Source organism: Cetorhinus maximus, chromosome 19 (genome assembly GCF_964194155.1).
Source record: "Cetorhinus maximus chromosome 19, sCetMax3.hap1.1, whole genome shotgun sequence".
Taxonomy (NCBI): domain Eukaryota; kingdom Metazoa; phylum Chordata; class Chondrichthyes; order Lamniformes; family Cetorhinidae; genus Cetorhinus; species Cetorhinus maximus.
In genome coordinates this window covers 11,316,683-11,335,637 of record NC_135897.1, presented here as the reverse complement: position 1 = coordinate 11,335,637, position 18,955 = coordinate 11,316,683, and the positions used below count along the sequence as shown (strand labels likewise).

General features: G+C 45.5%; 1 protein-coding gene across 2 annotated transcripts in view; it reads left to right on the top strand.

The window, feature by feature from the left end:
- The window catches only part of sap130b (Sin3A-associated protein b), a 56,853-nt gene that overhangs the window by 2,295 nt on the left and 35,603 nt on the right, over positions 1-18,955 (top strand). For both annotated transcript variants that reach the window (XM_078563498.1, XM_078563497.1), the window contains exons 2-7: positions 2,831-2,960; positions 6,978-7,234; positions 13,787-13,954; positions 14,086-14,218; positions 16,122-16,249; positions 18,809-18,933. In XM_078563498.1, coding sequence (XP_078419624.1) covers positions 2,837-2,960; positions 6,978-7,234; positions 13,787-13,954; positions 14,086-14,218; positions 16,122-16,249; positions 18,809-18,933 — 935 coding nt within the window. In that variant the 5' untranslated portion in view covers positions 2,831-2,836. The remainder of the gene's footprint in view (positions 1-2,830; positions 2,961-6,977; positions 7,235-13,786; positions 13,955-14,085; positions 14,219-16,121; positions 16,250-18,808; positions 18,934-18,955) is intronic.

The window sequence follows — 18,955 nt, the reverse complement described above, 5'->3', positions numbered from 1 at the left end:
CAAAACTATAGTGCATGAAATAAAATGTGCAGCTCTCTACTTAAAATGAGAAACTTTTTCTTGTTCCCACTGCCACTCTTGAGGTCAGCAGCCAGTGCTCTCTACGCTCCAGTCTTTGCACAGCAGAATTGGATTGGTCCTGGGCATTAACTTTTCTGTCCCATCTTTGCATCTCGCTTGCTCTATTACTATCAACTTTTCCAGTCGATACTCTTGGCCATCTGAATAATGTAACCACAATACACTATTCTCACTATAAATAATCTTGTCACTTTTCGTTTTCATTTCAAGCATCCTCTCATTTGTTGTGATCATTATCTCACTGATAGGAATGCTGAGTCAGGGGTGTCCATTCTCTGACTCTAAGGTATCACGTTACCCTTGAGCCCTCACAATTTAATCATTGAATCCCTGGTAACTTGTCCCTATTTGCACTGATTTTTATTTGTGCTTTGATCTGTTAATGGGCCTGAAGGTTTGGAAAGGGTGTTTATCATGATACTGTCAGGTTGGTGCATACCAGGATCTTTTTTGGAAGCTTGAGATCTCTACAAATGATGGGAACGCAGATTCAACCTTGACATGTAAACTTTATATAAAATCTGATTGGGCTTCAGCTAGAGCATTGCATCCAATTCTGGGCACCACACTTTGGGAGGAATGTCAAGGCTTTGGAGAGGGTACAGAGGAGCTTTACTGAAAAGCGCACAGGAGGAGGCCATTCAATCTGTCATGTCCCTGCTGGCTCTCCAATGAGCAATGCACCCAGTGCCATTCCCCCTGCCTCCTCCCTGTAACCATTCATATTCTTCCTTTTCAGATAATCCAATTCCCTCTTGAATGCCTCGATTGAACCTCCATCCGCCACACTCTCAGGCAGTACATTCCAGATCTTAACCACTCGCTGCGTGAAAAAGTTTCTACTCGTGTCTCCATTGCCGCTTTTGTCAATTACCTTAAATCTGTGCCCTCTTGTTCTCAATCCTTCCATCAATAGGAACAGTTTTTCCCTATTTACTCTGTCCAGATCCCTCATGGTTTTGAATACCTCTATTGTGCCTGTGCTGGAGCTTTGAAAGATTTTACCAATTTGGTCCCACACCTCAGCCTTTTCCCTGTTACGAACATATAAATTAGGAGCAGGAGTAGGCCATTCATACACTGCATATCAGTCCTCTTGATGTACATGTACAGTTGCCTTTTAAATATGCCTGTGGAATCTGATTCCACCATCTGTTAGGTCTACATCCAGATCGTAACCCTCTTGTGTTATCTAGTTTTTTGCCAATTATTCTATATCTATGACCTCTAGTTAGTTATTGACTGACTCCTCTGAGGAAACAGTTTCTTCCTATCTACTTCACCAAAACCCCTCAGTTTTGAACACCCCAATTAATTCTCTTAACCTCTTTTCTAAGGAGAATATTCCCAGTTTCCCAATCTCTCCACATAACTGAAGTCCATCATCCTGGTAAACCTTGTCTGCTCCCTCATGAAGGCCTTAACATCCTTCTTGAAGTTGTGTCTGGAATTGAACACAGTACTCCAGCTGAGGCCCAAAGGTTTGGCATGGCCTTGATTTTGTTATCCAAACTCTCAATAATAGCAGGGATGATGGATTTCATTTAGGCAGAGAAACTAGAGAAGCTGAGGTGGTTTAAAGGAGATTTATTGATAGACTGGACAGGGAGAAAATGTTTCCACTGGCAGGAGGGTTGGTAACCAGATGACACCAATTTGAGGTCACTGGCAAAAGATCCAAGGGGGAAGGAAAGAAGTTTTTACACAGCAAGTTTTTTTTGTTCATTCATGGGGTGTGGGCTTCGCTGGCTGGACCAGCATTTATTGCCCATCCCTAGTTGCCCTTGAGAAAGGTGGTGGTGAGCTGCTGCCTTGAACTGCTGCCGTCCCTGTGGTACACCAACAGTGCTGAAATGTGCGGCCTAATAACTTTCAAAAGGAAATTCAATAAATAATTGAAAAAGAGAAATTTGCAGGGTTACAGGGAAAGAGCAGGTGGACGGGACTAATTGGATCATTTTTTCGAAGAGCCAGCACAGGTACAATGTGCTGACTGGCCTTCACTTGTGTTGTTTGGTTCGATGAATTGGTCCCTGAGACTTTGGAATGCACTGTGCCAGCCACCAAAACAGGGCTTTTGAATGTTCTTGCACTAAACGGGGACATCACTTTGTGGTGAAATCTCAGAGATTTTCATATGTGAAGCTGAACTGAACATTGCAATTTCATCCTTGGATATTTTCCTTAAAAATGGAAAATTTTCTGGAAGTCGTGCAACAGTCTGTGCCTTATGCCCAGTGGACAGCCCTGAGGAGAAGGCGAATGCAACGTACCATTAGGGTTTTCTCAAACCAGTGTGCACCACATGGAATAGTGTCGAGTAGTCGCGGGCAATAAGAAAATGTTTTAGATTGAGGTTTTGTTCAAACTAGCCATGTTTAAATTTGTTCTATTAATTAGAATCATAGAATGATGCAGCACAGACTGTCATGTGGGCCATTGTGCTTGTGCCAGCTCCTGAACAGAATAGGGGCATTTGCAGAATATTATCATCTGTTGATGAAACTGGGGTGACCCTACTGGTTGAAAAAAGATGAGCTTGCAGCAGTTTGCAGAATGTTTTGTTTTACGGTTTTGAAAGGAATTTTACAGATGGTGGTCCTTTGTAAGTTATTTAAAACCATACACACTTCATGACCAATGGAAAATAACACACTGTGGCTTACTCCACCTTCCATCCCCCCAACAACCGGCACCCCCACTACCAATGTCCTTTGTGTGTAACTACCTCCCTACTGTTTTATTCCAGGATCGAATGAGCACCCAGCAGTTTCCAAGGCCTGGTGTACCTGCATCAGGCCTGGGAGCAGGCCAGCCTTCCATCACCAGCATGCAGAACAGCAGTGGTCCAGGGGCACCGGGCAACAATAACGTAACAGGTAAATGGAAACCATCCTCCGTCAGTCCCTGTAAATAAAGTGAATTTGTAGTGAAGACTTGAAGCCAGCATTAGCCTGGCACTTTCTCATGTTACTGAAACATCCCAAAGCGCTTCATCTAGAATGAAGCCCTTTGAAGTGAGATGATTTAAGTGAGTGAGCATGGCAGCTATTTCATGCCTAGGAATTCCTCACAAGCAGAAAGAAGATGGATGAACTGTTAATCTCTGCAGACTTGTAGGTTTCTTTTTACAATTTCAATTGAATTGAAACCTTAAATTGACACATACAAGGTCTGTTAACATCTGAAACAGGAAGGGGTGACTTGTTAATCTTTTGAGCTGTATGCTAAATCTGAACCCATCTTCGATCCAAAGCCCTAACTCTCCAGTTCCAGATTCTGATGCATAATCTGCATGTTAGCAGGGAGACGGTGATGTAGTGGTAATGCCACTGGACTAGCGTTCCAGAGGACTAGACTAATGCTCTGAGAACATGGGCTTAAATCCCGCCATAGTGGCTGGTGGAATTTAAATTGAATTAATTAATAAAATCTGGAATTGAAAGCTAGTCCCAGTAATGGACAATTGTTGTAAAAGCCCAAGTGGTTCACTAATGTCCTTTAGGGAAGGAAACCTGCTGTCCTGATCTGGTCTAGCCTATGTGTGACTCCAGACAAACAGCAATGTGGTTGAATCTTAAATGAAATGACCTGGCATGCCACTCATTTCAAGGGCAATTGGGGATGGGCAACAAATGCTGGCCTTTTCAGTGACACCCACACCCCATGAAAGAAAATAGGTTTCCACAATTTTTGGTGTTTAAATTGAACTTCAGCATTGTGTTTCTTTTAATCTCTGCTGGATAATTTTGAATTAGGAGTGAGAATAATGGAGTTACGTATGCACTTACTGAAGGAGCTTCAGGGATCTTTTGGTTCTGGTGCAGGCAGTGGAGTAGGGTGAGGATTCCCATCTGGAGGGCAGCTCACCAGAGCAGAACCGCGGGGATCAAAGGGAATGGATGGTTATTCTGGCAGTTCACTTCAACATTGTTGGATCATGGTGTATTAGTGAAGAACTTTTATTGGATGAGAGCACAATTTGCATTTGTGTAGCGCCTTGAATGTAGTAAAATGCCCCAATGCTCTTCACTGGAGCATAGCCAGATTAAAATTTGGGATGCTTAAGATGCCAGAATTGGAAAAGCGCAGAAATCTTGGAGGCTTGTGGGGCTTTAGGAGGTTAAGAGATAGAGAGGGGTGAGGCGATGGTGAGATTTGAACACTGGGTTGAAAATTTTAAAATCAATTTGTTGCCAGACTAGAAGCCCCCATATATAAGCGAGCACAAGGGTAATGCGGAACTTGGTGCGAATCAAGATATGGGCAGCAGAGTTTTGGATGAACTCGAAGTTACAGTGAATGAGATGATAGATTATGCATGTTTGTGGAAGAAGTAAGACATACCTCGTTCCAAGAATTCTTGTCTTCCTACCTTGACAACCAGCTCGTGAAACTGTAGCCAGTTGGCAAGTACATGATGGTAGATATCAATGATGGACGCTAGACTGGTGGAGTTGTGGTTATGACACTGGACTGGCCACCAGTTTTGGAATTGAATTCAAAATTGGGTAATGTTTTGTATAAACCAGCTGGTTCACTAATGTATTTCAGGAAATAGAACCTGCCATCCCTGTGTTGGCTGGCCCACACTATGGTTCACTCTAAATATCCTTACAGATGGGATAGCAAACCACTATTGTCTGAGCAGTCAAAGTTCCTCATCCGGAGCACCAGTAAGGAGAAGTACCTGGAATTTTACTCCTTTGATTTTTGCTTGGCTTTGGAGTAACATTCTTTCCTCTCAGTCGGAAGGTTGTGAACTCAAGAACTTCAGAACTTGAGCACATAATCTAGGCTGATATTTCAGTGTAGTACCAAGTGATTGCTGCATTGTCAAAGGGGGTGTTTTTCATACAAGATGTTAAAACTGTACATTCAGGTGGATGCAAGAGATCTGCATGGCACATTCTCAGAGAAGAGCAAGGAGTTTCTTGCCAAAGTTCTTCCCCTAAGCAAGCAGATTAACCAAGACCTTGCTGCAAGCAAGTTGGTTGCCTGCATAGTGACTGCACTTTAAAGCATAATTCATTGTCTATAAAGTGTGTCGAGGTATCCTGAAGACATAGAAGATGCTATATTAATGCACATTCTTTCAGTTAGGGTGTTTCTGTACATTGACCACTGGCTAATCTGAGTCTCTGCAGCAGGAGAGAATGGATGGCAGCATGAATGAGATTGCTCCATCAATTCCATCTCCATTCCTGAACTCCAGGCATCGGTTGCAATGGCTTATACAAATGCTTCTCTCTCTCAATTCTGAGAATTTCAGAAGCTGTGGCCTTGGGTTTGGGGAGCATGAGAATCTCCAATTAAATCTGTTGAAAATTAAGTGAAAAGTTCTATCAAATTGGACAGAATTAATATTTTGCTTTCTTTTTTAAAGCTCTGCATTTAATATTTTAAGAATATGTATATTTCTGCAGTAAATCCATGGTTTTTAGATGGGCTGACTTGGTCACTGGCAGCAGCTTTGACCTAGCCAATGTATTTCCCTCAACAAACAAAACTATAACAGATTATCTGTTCGTTATCACCTTGCTGTTTGTGAGAGCTTCCTGTGTGGAAATTGACTGCCACACTCCCTGCATTATAATAATGACTACACTTCCCTAAAAGTGGCTGCAAATTGCTTTGGGATGTTCCAAAGGCAACTCTTTTTTGATAAAAGCAAAATAATGCGGATGCTGGAAATCTGAAATAAAAACAGAAAATGCTGGAAAAACTCAGCAGGCCTGACAGCATCTGTGGAGAGAGAAACAGAGTTAACATTTTGAGTCTGTATGACCCTTCCTTTTTTGATCTGGTTAGGGTAGTGGAGGTCAAAGTGATTGAGTGAAGGTGGGCTGAATGGGAATCCCCATCCTTGTTTATCCTGTAGTTGAAAATAGAGCAGTAAAGTCACACTGTTGATTAATTTTTTCATCTAAACCAGTGCTCCTTAAATTACTTTCCAATACAATCCTGCTTTAAGACTTGAAAATTAAGGTTAGACTCCAACCCCAGACTCCAACAAAAACAAAGCAGCAAAAAGCAGCAGAGTAACATTTGGTATATAATTATTAAAGTTCATGTATAATAGATCAACATATAAATTCACCCTATAAATGTGGAGAGCTGTGGGAAATCCCAGGCCATCGTTGGCTGGCTGCTGCTGGTTGTTAAATCCGCGTCCACCTATATCACTACTCGCTCCTGGAAACTTCTAGTGTATTCACGTAGACATGTAGTTACATCACAGCATGTCTGATCAGAACTGTCCCAGCCAATCAGTGCCCAACACTGAAAGTTCATCTTGTGACTTTCCACTGCTGGGCAATACGAGATTAACACGATTTTATTTCTTGTGGCCTCATTTACTGTTTCTGTGACCCACAGCTTGGAAACCACTGATCTAAACTTTGGAAACTGGCCAGTGGGGTTATGTCATCAGTTGGCAATCCACCTAGAGCCATAATCTGGAGAACGTGAGTTCAAACCTCACCATGGCAGTGTGAGAATTTTCCTAAAACAAACTCTGGAAATAAAAAGCGGGTATCAGTGAAAGTGACCATGAAGCTGTTGCATTGTTCACTGTCAGCTGTTTTACCAATATCCTTAGGGAAAGAATCCTGCTATCTTTGACAAGTCTGGCCTATGTGGTTGATTTTTAACTGCTGTCTGAAGTGGTGGGGCAGGTTGCCTAGTTATATCAAGAAGATGACCTTCCACACCACCTCAGGGCAACTCAAATGAGGCGATAAATGGCAATCTTGCTAGCAATCCCCACGTTCCAAGAACAAATTATTAAAAAACTGGTGCGAGGGGTAATTTCTCAAAAGGATTGGGGTCAATGAAGACGGCTGGTGGTTGATGGTTTACTGTTTGAATTACCTTTATTTTCTGTTTACTTCCAGCTGCCAGTGAGGAGATGAATCGGGATGTGGAACACTTGCCCCGTGAGCATTCTAACCCTATATCTTCACTGCCATTCCGAGATGAGAAGCAAGAGACTGTGGTGGTTAGGCCTTACCCACAGGTGCAGACCCATGCACAGCCGCTACCAGCAGCCCAGCACCATATGCAGCAGCCTGGCGTGCCCGTAACCCTAGGTGCTCCTCCCACACACCTAGCACAGACCACTCAGCTTTCCTTCCCGGAAGGACTCATGAAGGTATGCAGCCTTTTTTTTAAACAGTTGTTAACAGAACCTTCTAGGTTTGGATTTGAGATGGGGCATGACCATGCTCCAGTTTACTGTTAATGTTCCAGTCATCATTGTACAGTGCTTCAGGTGGGTTTGTTTTGAGAGTGGGCAGCATGTCATTTTGGGATGTGGCAGCTCTTTGGTTGCATGGCCAGCACTCTGCAACTGGTTATTGTCTCTTGGTACTTTTTGCTTGGGGCTTAGAGGGTTAACTAATCTGGGCAAGTTGGATAAACTTGGCTTGTACTCACTTGGGTTTGGGCCATTAAGGTGTGATCGAATCAAGGAGCTTTAAAATAATATAACGATTCAGTATGGTTGATGCAGGGAAACGGTTTGGAGAAAAGTCAAGAGCAAGGTGGCATTACCTTAAAATTAGGGCTAAGCCATTAAGCAGTGAAATCAGGAAACAATCCCTGAGAGGGTAGTGGAAATTTGTAACTCTCAGGGCAAAGCTGCAGATGATGGGGAACAATTGGAATTGTCCAGCTGTTTTTGTTAGATAGGGATATTGAAGGATCTGGAACTAAAGCAGGTAAATAGAGATGAGATACAGATCAGCCCTGATCTAAATGTTGGAGCAGTCTTGAGGGGCTGAGTGGCCACTTGTGTTCCTAATGTCCTTACAGATCTGTTATGACTCAGCATTGCTCCAAAGTCAATGCACTTGGCATCATATCATCTTTAAGTTCCAGCACCACCAAGATCAGCAACATATCTGCAAGTAATTGTAAAGCCTCTTGAAGGTTCTGTGCCTTGCAAAAGTTGGCATGCTGGATGTGGTTCTTTCCATTCCTACGATTTCAAGAATGGATATGAAGCTGGGCTGATTATCCCGAGTGAAATCAAATCACTATTCCCATAGAACAGTGTCAGACTGCCTCAGTTATTTCAGAATGACTCATGCATCTTCTGGGATGTTGCTCATGAGGAGTCAAAGAATATGGCAACTTTATTTTGAAACATTTTTTCCTCAAGGAATTATTCCTAATAGGAGCATGCTTTTTTAATTGTAAAATAATGACCTTTTATTTGTGCTAGGGACACTTTTAAAGTGCAATTCATGCAGTAAATGACTTTTAATATATCAGAGTTTTTCAGGACCCCATCTGAATATAATGTGAGATCCAGTAGGGCACGATCCTGGTTGGAATTTGCTAATTTTGAGTTAAATGGTTCTGGTAGAGGAATCCATGACTTCACTAAGACACACAGGCATAGGAACAGGAGTAGGCCATTCAGCCCATCAAGCCTGTTCTGCCATCCAGTACAACCATGGCTGATCATCCACTTCAACGCCTTTTCCCCACACTATCCCATGTGCTTACTGCCTGAGATCATCAACAGGGAGCTTGTATTTTGAGCCCTGTTGTTGTGTTTCAATAAGCAACCCTTATTTTAGTTCTCTGCTAGGGCTGTCCAGATTCTGAGCCCAGGGTAACTAAGTCAGCCCTATATTGTTTCCAGTGGTAAGTAAATAAAATCGTTCCCAAAAAGCTGACAGCTGGTTGCCACATATTAGAAACACGCCTGATGTTATTTATTATGTTCTGTCATGAGAGGCACTCAGTATCTTTTAGAGTTGTGTGAGAACAGCAAATGGTCTGCAATTTGGATTGTGCTGATGGTGTTTCCTCCCACGCTGACCTTATGGGTAGAGAGAGAGATTGGGCTAGATTCTGTTGTTGCTGTTGGATACATGTAGAAACTTGCTTGCTTTCACTGTGTCCCTTTCAAACCCACCTCCTTGGCAGTGGTCTAAAATGCATTGGCTCATATGTGGGTGAGCACATACAAATTAGATTAAAAGCTGCCTGCTTGTTTGTTTCCTGATCACCGCCCCGATTGAATGCTGAAGTCGTTTGTTTTGTAGCCGAGTGTTCAGCATTCACGCGAATGTGAAGGGTGTCTTGGAGGAAGAATGCTCAAGGGGCCTGTTCAGGCTCTCAGAGGCTGATTATGCACAGGTACCCACTAAACTGGAATGAAAATGTTTTGCAGGCAGCTCAGTAGCTGCTTCCTTCCTCCCACTATGCCGGCCCTAAGGGGGCTGTCATAGCAGATCTCGTGTGCCGGGCATTTTCTATGTATAAATGACCCCTGCACCAGGAATGCCATACTGCTGCAATCTATCACCATCTGAAAACTCTGGCCTATGTCACGTGCGGAATTCTACCTTTATGATTCAAAGTCTTGAGCTGATTCTTCCTTCCATTGTCATTGGGTCTAAAGCCTTTATTAGATATAAAGCCCTGCAGTTAACATTGATTTTCATATTATTTCTCCCTTTCTTTCCTGGAGGTCTCCTTTGACGCATCATCTGTGCCTCACCTTCTGCAAACTTGCCTTTTGCATGAGATTCGCAGCCAATTCTCATTCTGACTTCATCTGGCATCAAAAATGTGAACTTTCCAGAAGTAATTGTTCATTTGTGATGAATGGGAGCCCTGGTTTAATTTCTCTACCCCTGCCTAGTACAGTTGCGTTAAGGCCAGTTGTAGATCTCTACCACTCTCCTGGTCATAGAGCAAAAACCTGGGATGATCATCTTCAGTTCTACGCTTTATCAACTGAGAGCACCCCTCTCCCTTTTCAAAATTTCTGCCTGGTTTTAACGAAGAAATGCTGACCACATTTTTTAAAAAAGTTTTTTTTTTTATTCATTCATGGGATGTGGGCGTCACTAGCTAGCCCAGCATTTATTGCCCATCCCTAATTGCCCTTGAGAAGGTGGTGGTGAGCTACCTTCTTGAACCGCTGCAGTCCTTGTGGTGTGGGTACACCTACAGTGCTGTTAGGAAGAGAGTTCCAGGATTTTGACCCAGCGACAGTGAAGGAACGGTGATATATTTTCAAGTCAGGATGGTAAGTGACTTGGAGGGGAACTTGCAGGTGGTGATGTTCCCATGTGTCTGCTGCCCTTGTCCTTCCAGATGGTAGTGGTCATGAGTTTGGAAGGTGCTTTCTAAGGAGGCTTGTTGAGTTCATTGGGAGGGTGGGGGGGGTGGGTGCCTGTGAGATGATCTACTGAACCTGCTGGCCTGAGGGAGTTGAATTAATGTCTATTGTGTTATGGTAACCTGACCAGTGTCGAGCTCTGATTCTTCCAGGTCTCAGACACTTCCTCCTACCTCCCCCTGGAACATGACCCGAGCCATTGTTTCCAGGACTGTCACTGACCTCATCTCCTCTGGAGACCTTCCCTCCACAGCTCACACTTGATGCCATCAGCATTTAGAGTCATAATTTAATATGTCACAGAAATAGGCCATTTGGCCCCTCGAGTCCATGATAGCTCTCTGCAGAGTTATCCAGTCAGTCTCACTCCCCAGCTTTATCCCCATAGCCCTGGTTTATTCCCTTCAAGTATCCATCCAAGTTCCTTTTTAAATCATTGATCATCTCTGCTTCCACCACCCTCATGGGCATTCCAGGTCATTATCACTCGCTGCATGAAAAGGTTCCTTCTCATATTCCCCTGTATCTCTTGCCCAAATCCTTAAATCTGTATCCCCTTAGTCCTTTTACTACCAGCTAACAGGAACAGTTTTTCCCTTGTCTACCTTATCTACACTGTCATAATCTTGTACATCTCTATCAACTCTCTTCTCAATCTCCTTTGCTCCAAGGAGAACAACCAGAGATTTTCTTACCTAACCTTGTAACTAAAGTTTCCACATTCCCCAGAACCATTCTGGTAAATATCCTCTGCACCCTCTCTAGGACCCTTGCATCCTTCCTAAAATGTAATGACCAGAACTTAGGTACAGTACTCTAGTTGGGGCCTAACTAGAGCTTTTTAAAGGTTCAGCATAACTTCCCTGCTTTTGTACTCAGTGCCTCTCTTTATGAAGAGCAGGATCCCTGTCGGCGTCACTTCGGCCGTCTCAATTTCTCTGCTCCTCTCACCCACTCTAACCTGTCCCCTTCTGAACTTGCCGCACTCCATTCTCTCAGCTTCCAACCTCAGTCTCCCAACCCCACCAGCCCGCTTCTACCTCTTCCCCCAAAATCCACAAACAGGACTGTCCTGGCAGACCAATCGTGTCAGCCTATTCCTGTCCCACGGAACTCATTTCTTCCAATCTTGACTCGGTTCTCTTTCCCCTTGTCCAGTCTCTTCCCACCTATGTCGGCGATTGCTCTGATGCCCTATGTCTTATCAACAATTTCCAGTTCCCTGGCCCTAACCACCTCCTCTTCACCATGGACGTCCTATCCCTCTACACCTCCATTTCCCACCAGGATGGTCTGAGGGCTCTCTGCTTCTTCCTCGAACAGAGGCATGAACAATCCCCATCCACCACTACTCTCCTCCGCCTGGCTGAACTTGTTCTCTCACTGAACAATTTCTCCTTAAACTTGTCTCACTTCCTCCAAATAAAAGGTGTGGCTATGGGTACCCTCATGGGCCCCAGTTACGCCAGTCTCTTTATGGGGCACGTGGACCATTCCTTGTTCAGCCCTACTCAGAATCCCTCTCAACTCTCTTTTTTGGTACATCGATGAATGTTTCGGTGCCACTTTCTGCTCTCGTCTGGACCTGGAAAAATTTGCTTCCAATTTCCACCCCCCCCATCACCTTCACATGGTCCATCTCCAACACTTCCCTTCCCTTCCTTGACCCCTCTGTCTCAATTTCTGGTGATAGACTGTCTACCAATATTCATTACAAGCCCAACGACTCCCACAGCTACATCGACTACAACTGCTCACACCCTGCTTCCTGTAAGGACTCCATCCCATTCTCTCCATTCCTTCACCTCCGCCGCATCTGTTCCGATAGTGCCACTTTCCAAAACAGCACTTCTGACATGTCTTCCTTCTCCCTTAACCGAGGTTTCCCACCCACTGTGGCTGATGGGGCCACCTTCCTCTCCCTCCCAGAACCATGATAGGGTGCCCCTTGCCCTCACTTTTCAACCCACCAGCCTCCGCATTCAAAGGATCATCCTCCGCCATTTCTGCTAACTCCAGCATGATGCCACCACCAAGCACATCCTCCCTTCGCCTCCCCTGTCGCCATTCTGAAGGGACCATTCCCTCTGGGACACCCTGGTCCACGCCTCCATACCCCCAACATCTCACCCCCCTCCCACAGCACCTTCCCATGCAATTGCAGAAGTTGCAACACCTGCCCCTTTACCTCCTCCCTCCTCACCGTCCAAAGGCCCAAACACTCCTTTCAGGTGAAGCAGATCTTCACTTGCACTTCCTTCAATTTGGTTTATTGCACTCGCTGCTCCCAATGTGGCCTCCTCTACATTGGAAAGACCAAATGCAGACTGGGTGACCGCTTTGCGGAACACCTTCGGTCTGTTCGCAAGCATGACCCAGACCTTCCTGTCCCTTGCCATTTCAACACCATTCTGCTCTCATGCCCACATGTCTGCCCTTGGCCTGCTGCAAAGTTCCAGTGAAGCCCAGGTCAAACTGGAGGAACAGCACCTCATCTTCCAATTAGGCACTTTACAGCCTTCTGGACTTAAAACTGAGCTCAACAACTTCATGAACTCTCTCCTCCATCCCCAACCCTATTTATCCCCTTTTTTCAATATTCATTTTTATTTTTCAATTTTTATTTTTTATCCACTTATTTTAATTTATTTTCACTTTTATTCATTGTTTTATCTCCACCTTTTATCCCACTTTTGAACTTTTTTCCCACTCCACGAGGACCATCTGTCACTTGTTCATGTTATTCTTTCCAGAGTGCTTACCCTTGCCCTGCTATTATCACATTCTGCTTTCTACCTTAATGCCACCATCAGCACCTCCTTTAGCCAGTACCACTATCATTAACATCCCTTTGTCCTTTTATTCATTACACCTTTGTCAATCTCTCCTTTGCCTCCACCGCTGCTGGCCTTCTATCCACCCCCTGCTCCACCCCCCTTAAACAGTATAAATTTTTACTTCTCATTAGCTCTGAAGAAGAGTCATAGGGACTCGAAACATTAACTCTGTCTTTCTCTCCACAGATGCTGTTAGACCTGCTGAGTTTTCCAGCATTTTCTATTTTGTTTCAGATTTCCAGCATCTGCAGTATTTTGCTTTTACCAGGATCCCATATGTTTTGTTAACCACTCTCTCAACATGCCCTGCCACCTTCAAAGATCTGTGCTTAGGCACCCCCAGGTCCCTGCACACTTAAGACTATATTGCCTCTCTGTGTCCCTTCTGCCAAAATGCATCACCTGACACCTCTCTGTATTAAATTGCATCTGCCACTTGCCGGCTCATTCTGCTAGCCTATCGATCTATGTCATGTTGCAGATGATTCGTATCATCCTCACTGTTGGGATTGAAATATGTGTTTTGAAGATCCACAGAATTACTGTTAACACAGCTGAGACTCATCTTGCAGGTGTTCTGAGACATGACACCTGTGGTAATTGCTCCCAAAAACACACAATTGTGAAAATTCCAAATGATCTGAGGTCTTGCTGGCTTCTCCAGCCCCAGTATTGCCATTTTTGCTTTTCTGCACAAAGTCAGATTGTAGTTTTGTTTTCCCAGACAACACTGAAGCCGCCCTTGCCCAGTCGGCCCATTGCTCCGGCTCCGTCATCTGGCCTAGGACACTTGACTGTTCCTCCGAAAGTTTCAGGACATGTAACTGTTAGCATGGACACTGGTGTACCACAGGCCTCTGCAATCCCCGTAGCTACAATCAGTGGGCAGCAGGTAAGCGCACAAATGTCCTAAAACATGAATTCACAGTTATGCACAGCACCCTCTAAACAGGAACAAACCATTCTGTCCAGCGGTTGTCATTTCACTTACTGTGCCTTGATTCTGAATTACATCCTTCCCAGGGGCATCCTAACATCCCACATCTAATGGGCACCAATGTGCAAATGTCAATCATCCGAAACTCAGTTCCAGCTTCGCTCCATATTGGACCATCCACTGCACAGACGCAGATGTTCTCATCCCATGTGCCTAGAGGTAATGTAGTAGATCTGGTGTCTGTATGTGAGTGTGGGGCGGGGGGAGGGTGCGTGAGTGTGGTGGGGGGGGGTTGGGGGGAAGTGAGCATGGCGAGCGGAGTGGGGGAAGGTGAGCGTGGTGGGCGCTGGGGGAAGGTGAGCGTGGTGGGCGCTGGGGGAAGGTGAGCGTGGTGGGCGCTGGGGGAAGGTGAGCGTGGTGGGCGCTGGGGGAAGGTGAGCGTGGTGGGCGCTGGGGGAAGGTGAGCGTGGTGGGCGCTGGGGGAAGGTGAGCGTGGTGGGCGCTGGGGGAAGGTGAGCGTGGTGGGCGCTGGGGGAAGGTGAGCGTGGTGGGTGCTGGGGGAAGGTGAGCGTGGTGGGTGCTGGGGGAAGGTGAGCGTGGTGGGTGCTGGGGGAAGGTGAGCGTGGTGGGTGCTGGGGGGAGGTGAGCATGAGGGGGTGCTGGGGGGAGGTGAGCGTAGTGGGTGTGTGGGGGGAGGTGGGCGGGGTGGGGGTGAGCGTGGTGGGCGGGGTGGGGGTGAGCGTGGGGGAGGGGGGTGGGTGGAGGTGGGGGGATATGCGTGTGTGGGGGTGGGTATTTTGTGTGTGTGTGTGTGTGTGTGGGAAGCATTGGCAGGGGTGCCTGTGTGTATATGGCGGAGCAGGGGGTGGGTGTGGCGGGGCAGGGGGGCCGGGGAGTGAGGGGGGGGGTGCGAGGGGGGGGTGGTGGCGAGGGGGGGGGTGGCGAGGAGGGGGGGTGGGTGCGAGGGGGGGGGGGGGCGAGGAGAAGGGGGGGGTGGGGGGGAGGAGAGGGGGGGAGCGGGGAGATGGGGTGGGTGGGGGGGTGGGGAGGTGGGGGGAGCAGGTGGGGAGGTGGGGGGAGCAGGTGGGGAGGTGGGGGGAGCAGGTGGGGAGGTGGGGGGAGCAGGTGGGGGGTGGGGCGGGGAGGTGGGGGGGGCGGGGAGAGCAGGTGTGGGGGGTGGTGCGGGGAGGTGGGGGGGGGGCGCGGGGGGGGGTGGGGGGGGGGGGCAGGGCGGGGGGGGGCAGGGCGGGGGGTGAGTGGGGCTGGGGCGGGGTCTGTGTATGTGGGTTAGGGGGTGTGGTGGGATCTGTGTGTGTGGGTTAGTGGGTGTCTGTGTGTGGGGGGGTGTGGCTGTGTATACGTGGCGGAGTAGGTGTAGGTGCACGACGGGGCGGAGGGGAGGTGTGTTTACTTTGCAAATTTATTTTTCTTCTCTTAAATATCCTTAACAAAAGTTGAACTGTTACACCATCCAATGTACAGCCGGGTGTACTGCAATGATTAATGCACAATCCTCCTGCATTTCTCTCTGTTTGGTTATGGACATTTTTATAAATTGTATAGATGAGGTAACTTGCTATCTTTCTACTAATTAAAACTGCAAACCCATCTACATGTTTATATGTAGAAGCTGTTCTCGACAGATCTCTGGAATAGACTCTTTGTAAAGTTGTTAAAAAGTTAATCATGCTCTTCAGCTTGACTGTCTTGGTAGCTTTGGGTCTGGAGGCTGTGGGTTGAGGCTCCACTATGTTGACACTTCAGTGAAGAGTTATGGGGAGATCTGCATGTCAGATGTGTCATCATTAAATGAGAGGTTAAACTGAGGCCCCATCATCCCTCACTGGGAGCCAGGTAAACTGAAAAACTGTAAATGGACAGTAAAATCCCATTTTATTACTCAGAGAAGCACGTATATCTCCTGGTGCCTTAACCAACCCTTTCCCTCAACTGATGCACTCTAGATTAGCTGGTCATTCATTTTATATGTTCGCATGACTATTCTGTGTCAAATAACTGCGGTTAATGCACTTCAAAGAATTAATTGCAGGTCAGGCCCTTTGGATGCTTCTGAGAGGCTGATGAGGTGCAGCTTTTTGAAATGAAATGTTATCCTTCATAGGTGCAGCAGTCGCAGCAGCAATATCAAGTTCCAAAGTAACTACAGTCCTACGTCCTGCTCCAGCACCACTACCAACAGCTGGGAATCCTCAGACTGCTGTGCAGCACTCTCTGCACCTACCTATACAGGTAACCACTTTACTCTAAATAATGAGCTCCTTTTAAATGAAAATCTTTATCATGATGGAGCTACAGTGATATTGAGAGCTGGTGGAATGAGTCTTATCTTAATGTTAAACTTTTAAAGACAAAAGGCTCTTCCTATGACTGTTGAGTCGAATGTTAAGTCTGGGATGAGGTGCGATTCTCTACAACTCTTATGTCAACAAGACTGAAGCCGCCATGGTGAACTGCCAGCAGAACACATGCACCTGCATTCACTTAACCTCCCTGGTTGACCATTTCTGAGCTGTGTTTTCTGAATACGTCTGGTTGATGGTCAAGAATGTTTTTTTATTCACCACCTGTTTAAGTGTCCATCTCATCACACCCACTGCCTGTAACCCTTCTCTACACCTGCATCAGCTCCAAGGTAGATTTCTGCAGTGTTCTGCTTCATTGGCTTCCCAACTGTACACAACCTTCAACACATGCACACATATAATTTCCTGCACCAAGTTCTACACGACTCCTAACACTGTCCGCCCCAAGTTTCGCTGGCTTCCTGTGGCCTGGTGGATTGCGTTGGAAAAACCTTGATTTTTGTTTTAAAGTCCCCATCCCACCCCATCTTGCTCCATCTTATCTCTTCACTCCTTTCCTACCTCTGGGTTCCCGTTTTCAACCAATCCGCCAAACTGTCCTAAGATGACTCCTCATCCTCGTTTGTTGGAATCCTCATTAGGATTAGGATGTGATTGACAGCAGGGGGAGCAGTGAACACATCATCTGCTTGGTTGCATTGTGTAGCTTGGACAGCAGCTATTAAGGAATTTGTTGCCCAAGTGGCTCCTGTCTCAAACTGAAGGAAGACTTGTGTGCAGTAGAGTTATGATCTGGTATGCATTCCCTGAAAGATTGGTGGAAGTAGGTTCAATAGTAATTTAACAAAAGGGAACATATGAACATATGAATTAGGAGCAGGAGTAAGCCTCACGGCCCCTTGAGCCTGCTCTGCAATTTAATAAGATTATGGCTGATGTGATTGTTATCTCAACCCCACATTCCTGCTACCCCCAAAAACCTTTCACCTCCTTGTTAATCAAGAACCTATTTTGCTCTGCCTTAAAAATATTCAAAGACTCTGCTTCCTCTGTCTTTTGAGGAAGGGAGTCCCAAAGACTCATGATACTCAGGGGAAAAATTTCTTCTCATCTCTGTCTTAAATGACCGACCCCTTATTTTTAAACAGCGATAGTAAACAGTTCTAGATTCTCCCCACAAGAGGAAACATCCTCTCCACATGCACCCTGTCAAGACCCTTCCGGATCTTAAAGGTTTCTTTCAATCAAGTCACCTCTTACTCTTCTAAACTCCAGTGGATTTAAGCCTAACCTGTCCAACCTTTCCTCATTGGGCAACCCGCTCATTCCTGGTATTAATCTAGGAAACCTTCTCTGAACTGCTAACGCACTTACATCCTTCCTTAAATAAGGAGATCAGTACTGTACACAATTCTCAAGATGTGGTCTCACCAGTGTCCTGTACAACTGAAGCATAACCTCCCTACTTTTGTAATCAATTCACCTCTCAAATTATAACATTCTATTAGCTTTCCTAATTACTTGCTGTACCTGCATACTAGCCTTTTGTAATTCATGCAGTAGGACACCTGGATCCCTCTGAATCTCAGAGCTCTGCGATCTCTCACCATTTAGATAATATGCTTGTTTTTTATTCTTCCTGCCAAAATGAACGATTTCATATTTTCTCACCTTATACTCCATTTGCCAGATCTTTTCCCACTCACTTAATCTATGCCCCTTTTTATCCTCCTCATGTTCCCACCACAATTTACTTTCCTACCTATCTATATGTCGTCACCAAATTTAGCAACCATTCCTTCAGTCTCTTCATCCAAGTCATTTATATATATGTTGTAAAAAGTTGAGGCCCCAGCACTGATCACAATGGCACACTGCTTGTCACATGCTGCCAACTCTCTGCTTCCTGTTAGCTAGCCAATCTTCTATCCATGCCAATATGTTACCCCCAATACCATGAGCTTTTATTTTCCACAATAACCTTTGATGTGGCACTTTATCAAATGCATTCTGGAAATCTAAGTACAGTACATCCACCGGTTCCCCTTTATCCACAGCATATGTTCCTTCTTCAAAGAACTCTGATAAATTGGGTAAACATGATTTCCCTTTCACAAAACCATGTTGATTCTGTCTGATTTCCTTGAATTTTTCTAAGTGCCCTACTATAAGATCTTTAATAATAGCTTCTAATATTTTCCCGAAGACAGATGTTAAGCTAATTGGCCTATAGTTTCCTGAGAATTGGATATATATCTGCAAAGGGAAAAAAATCAGGGCTATGGGGAAAGCAGAGGAGTGGGACTAAATGGATAACTCTATCAAAGAGCCACTACACAAACAACGGGTTGAATGGTCTCTTGTGCTATATAAGTCTATGAATGGTTAACCTCCAACTTATTACAAGCTTGTAGAGTTTGACATGTTGTGGCATTGCCTCAGCACTTAAGTGTGTTAAGTTTGAATCTGGCTTTTTGTTTCACAGTCTCGCCCTCCTTCAACCACCTCTACAGCAATCCCTCCAGCAGTGGTAGCCACAGTATCTGCGACACGAGCACAATCTCCTGTCATTACAACAGCAGCAGCTCATGGGACAGATGTAGCACACAGGTAATTTAAGGAGAAAAAACGC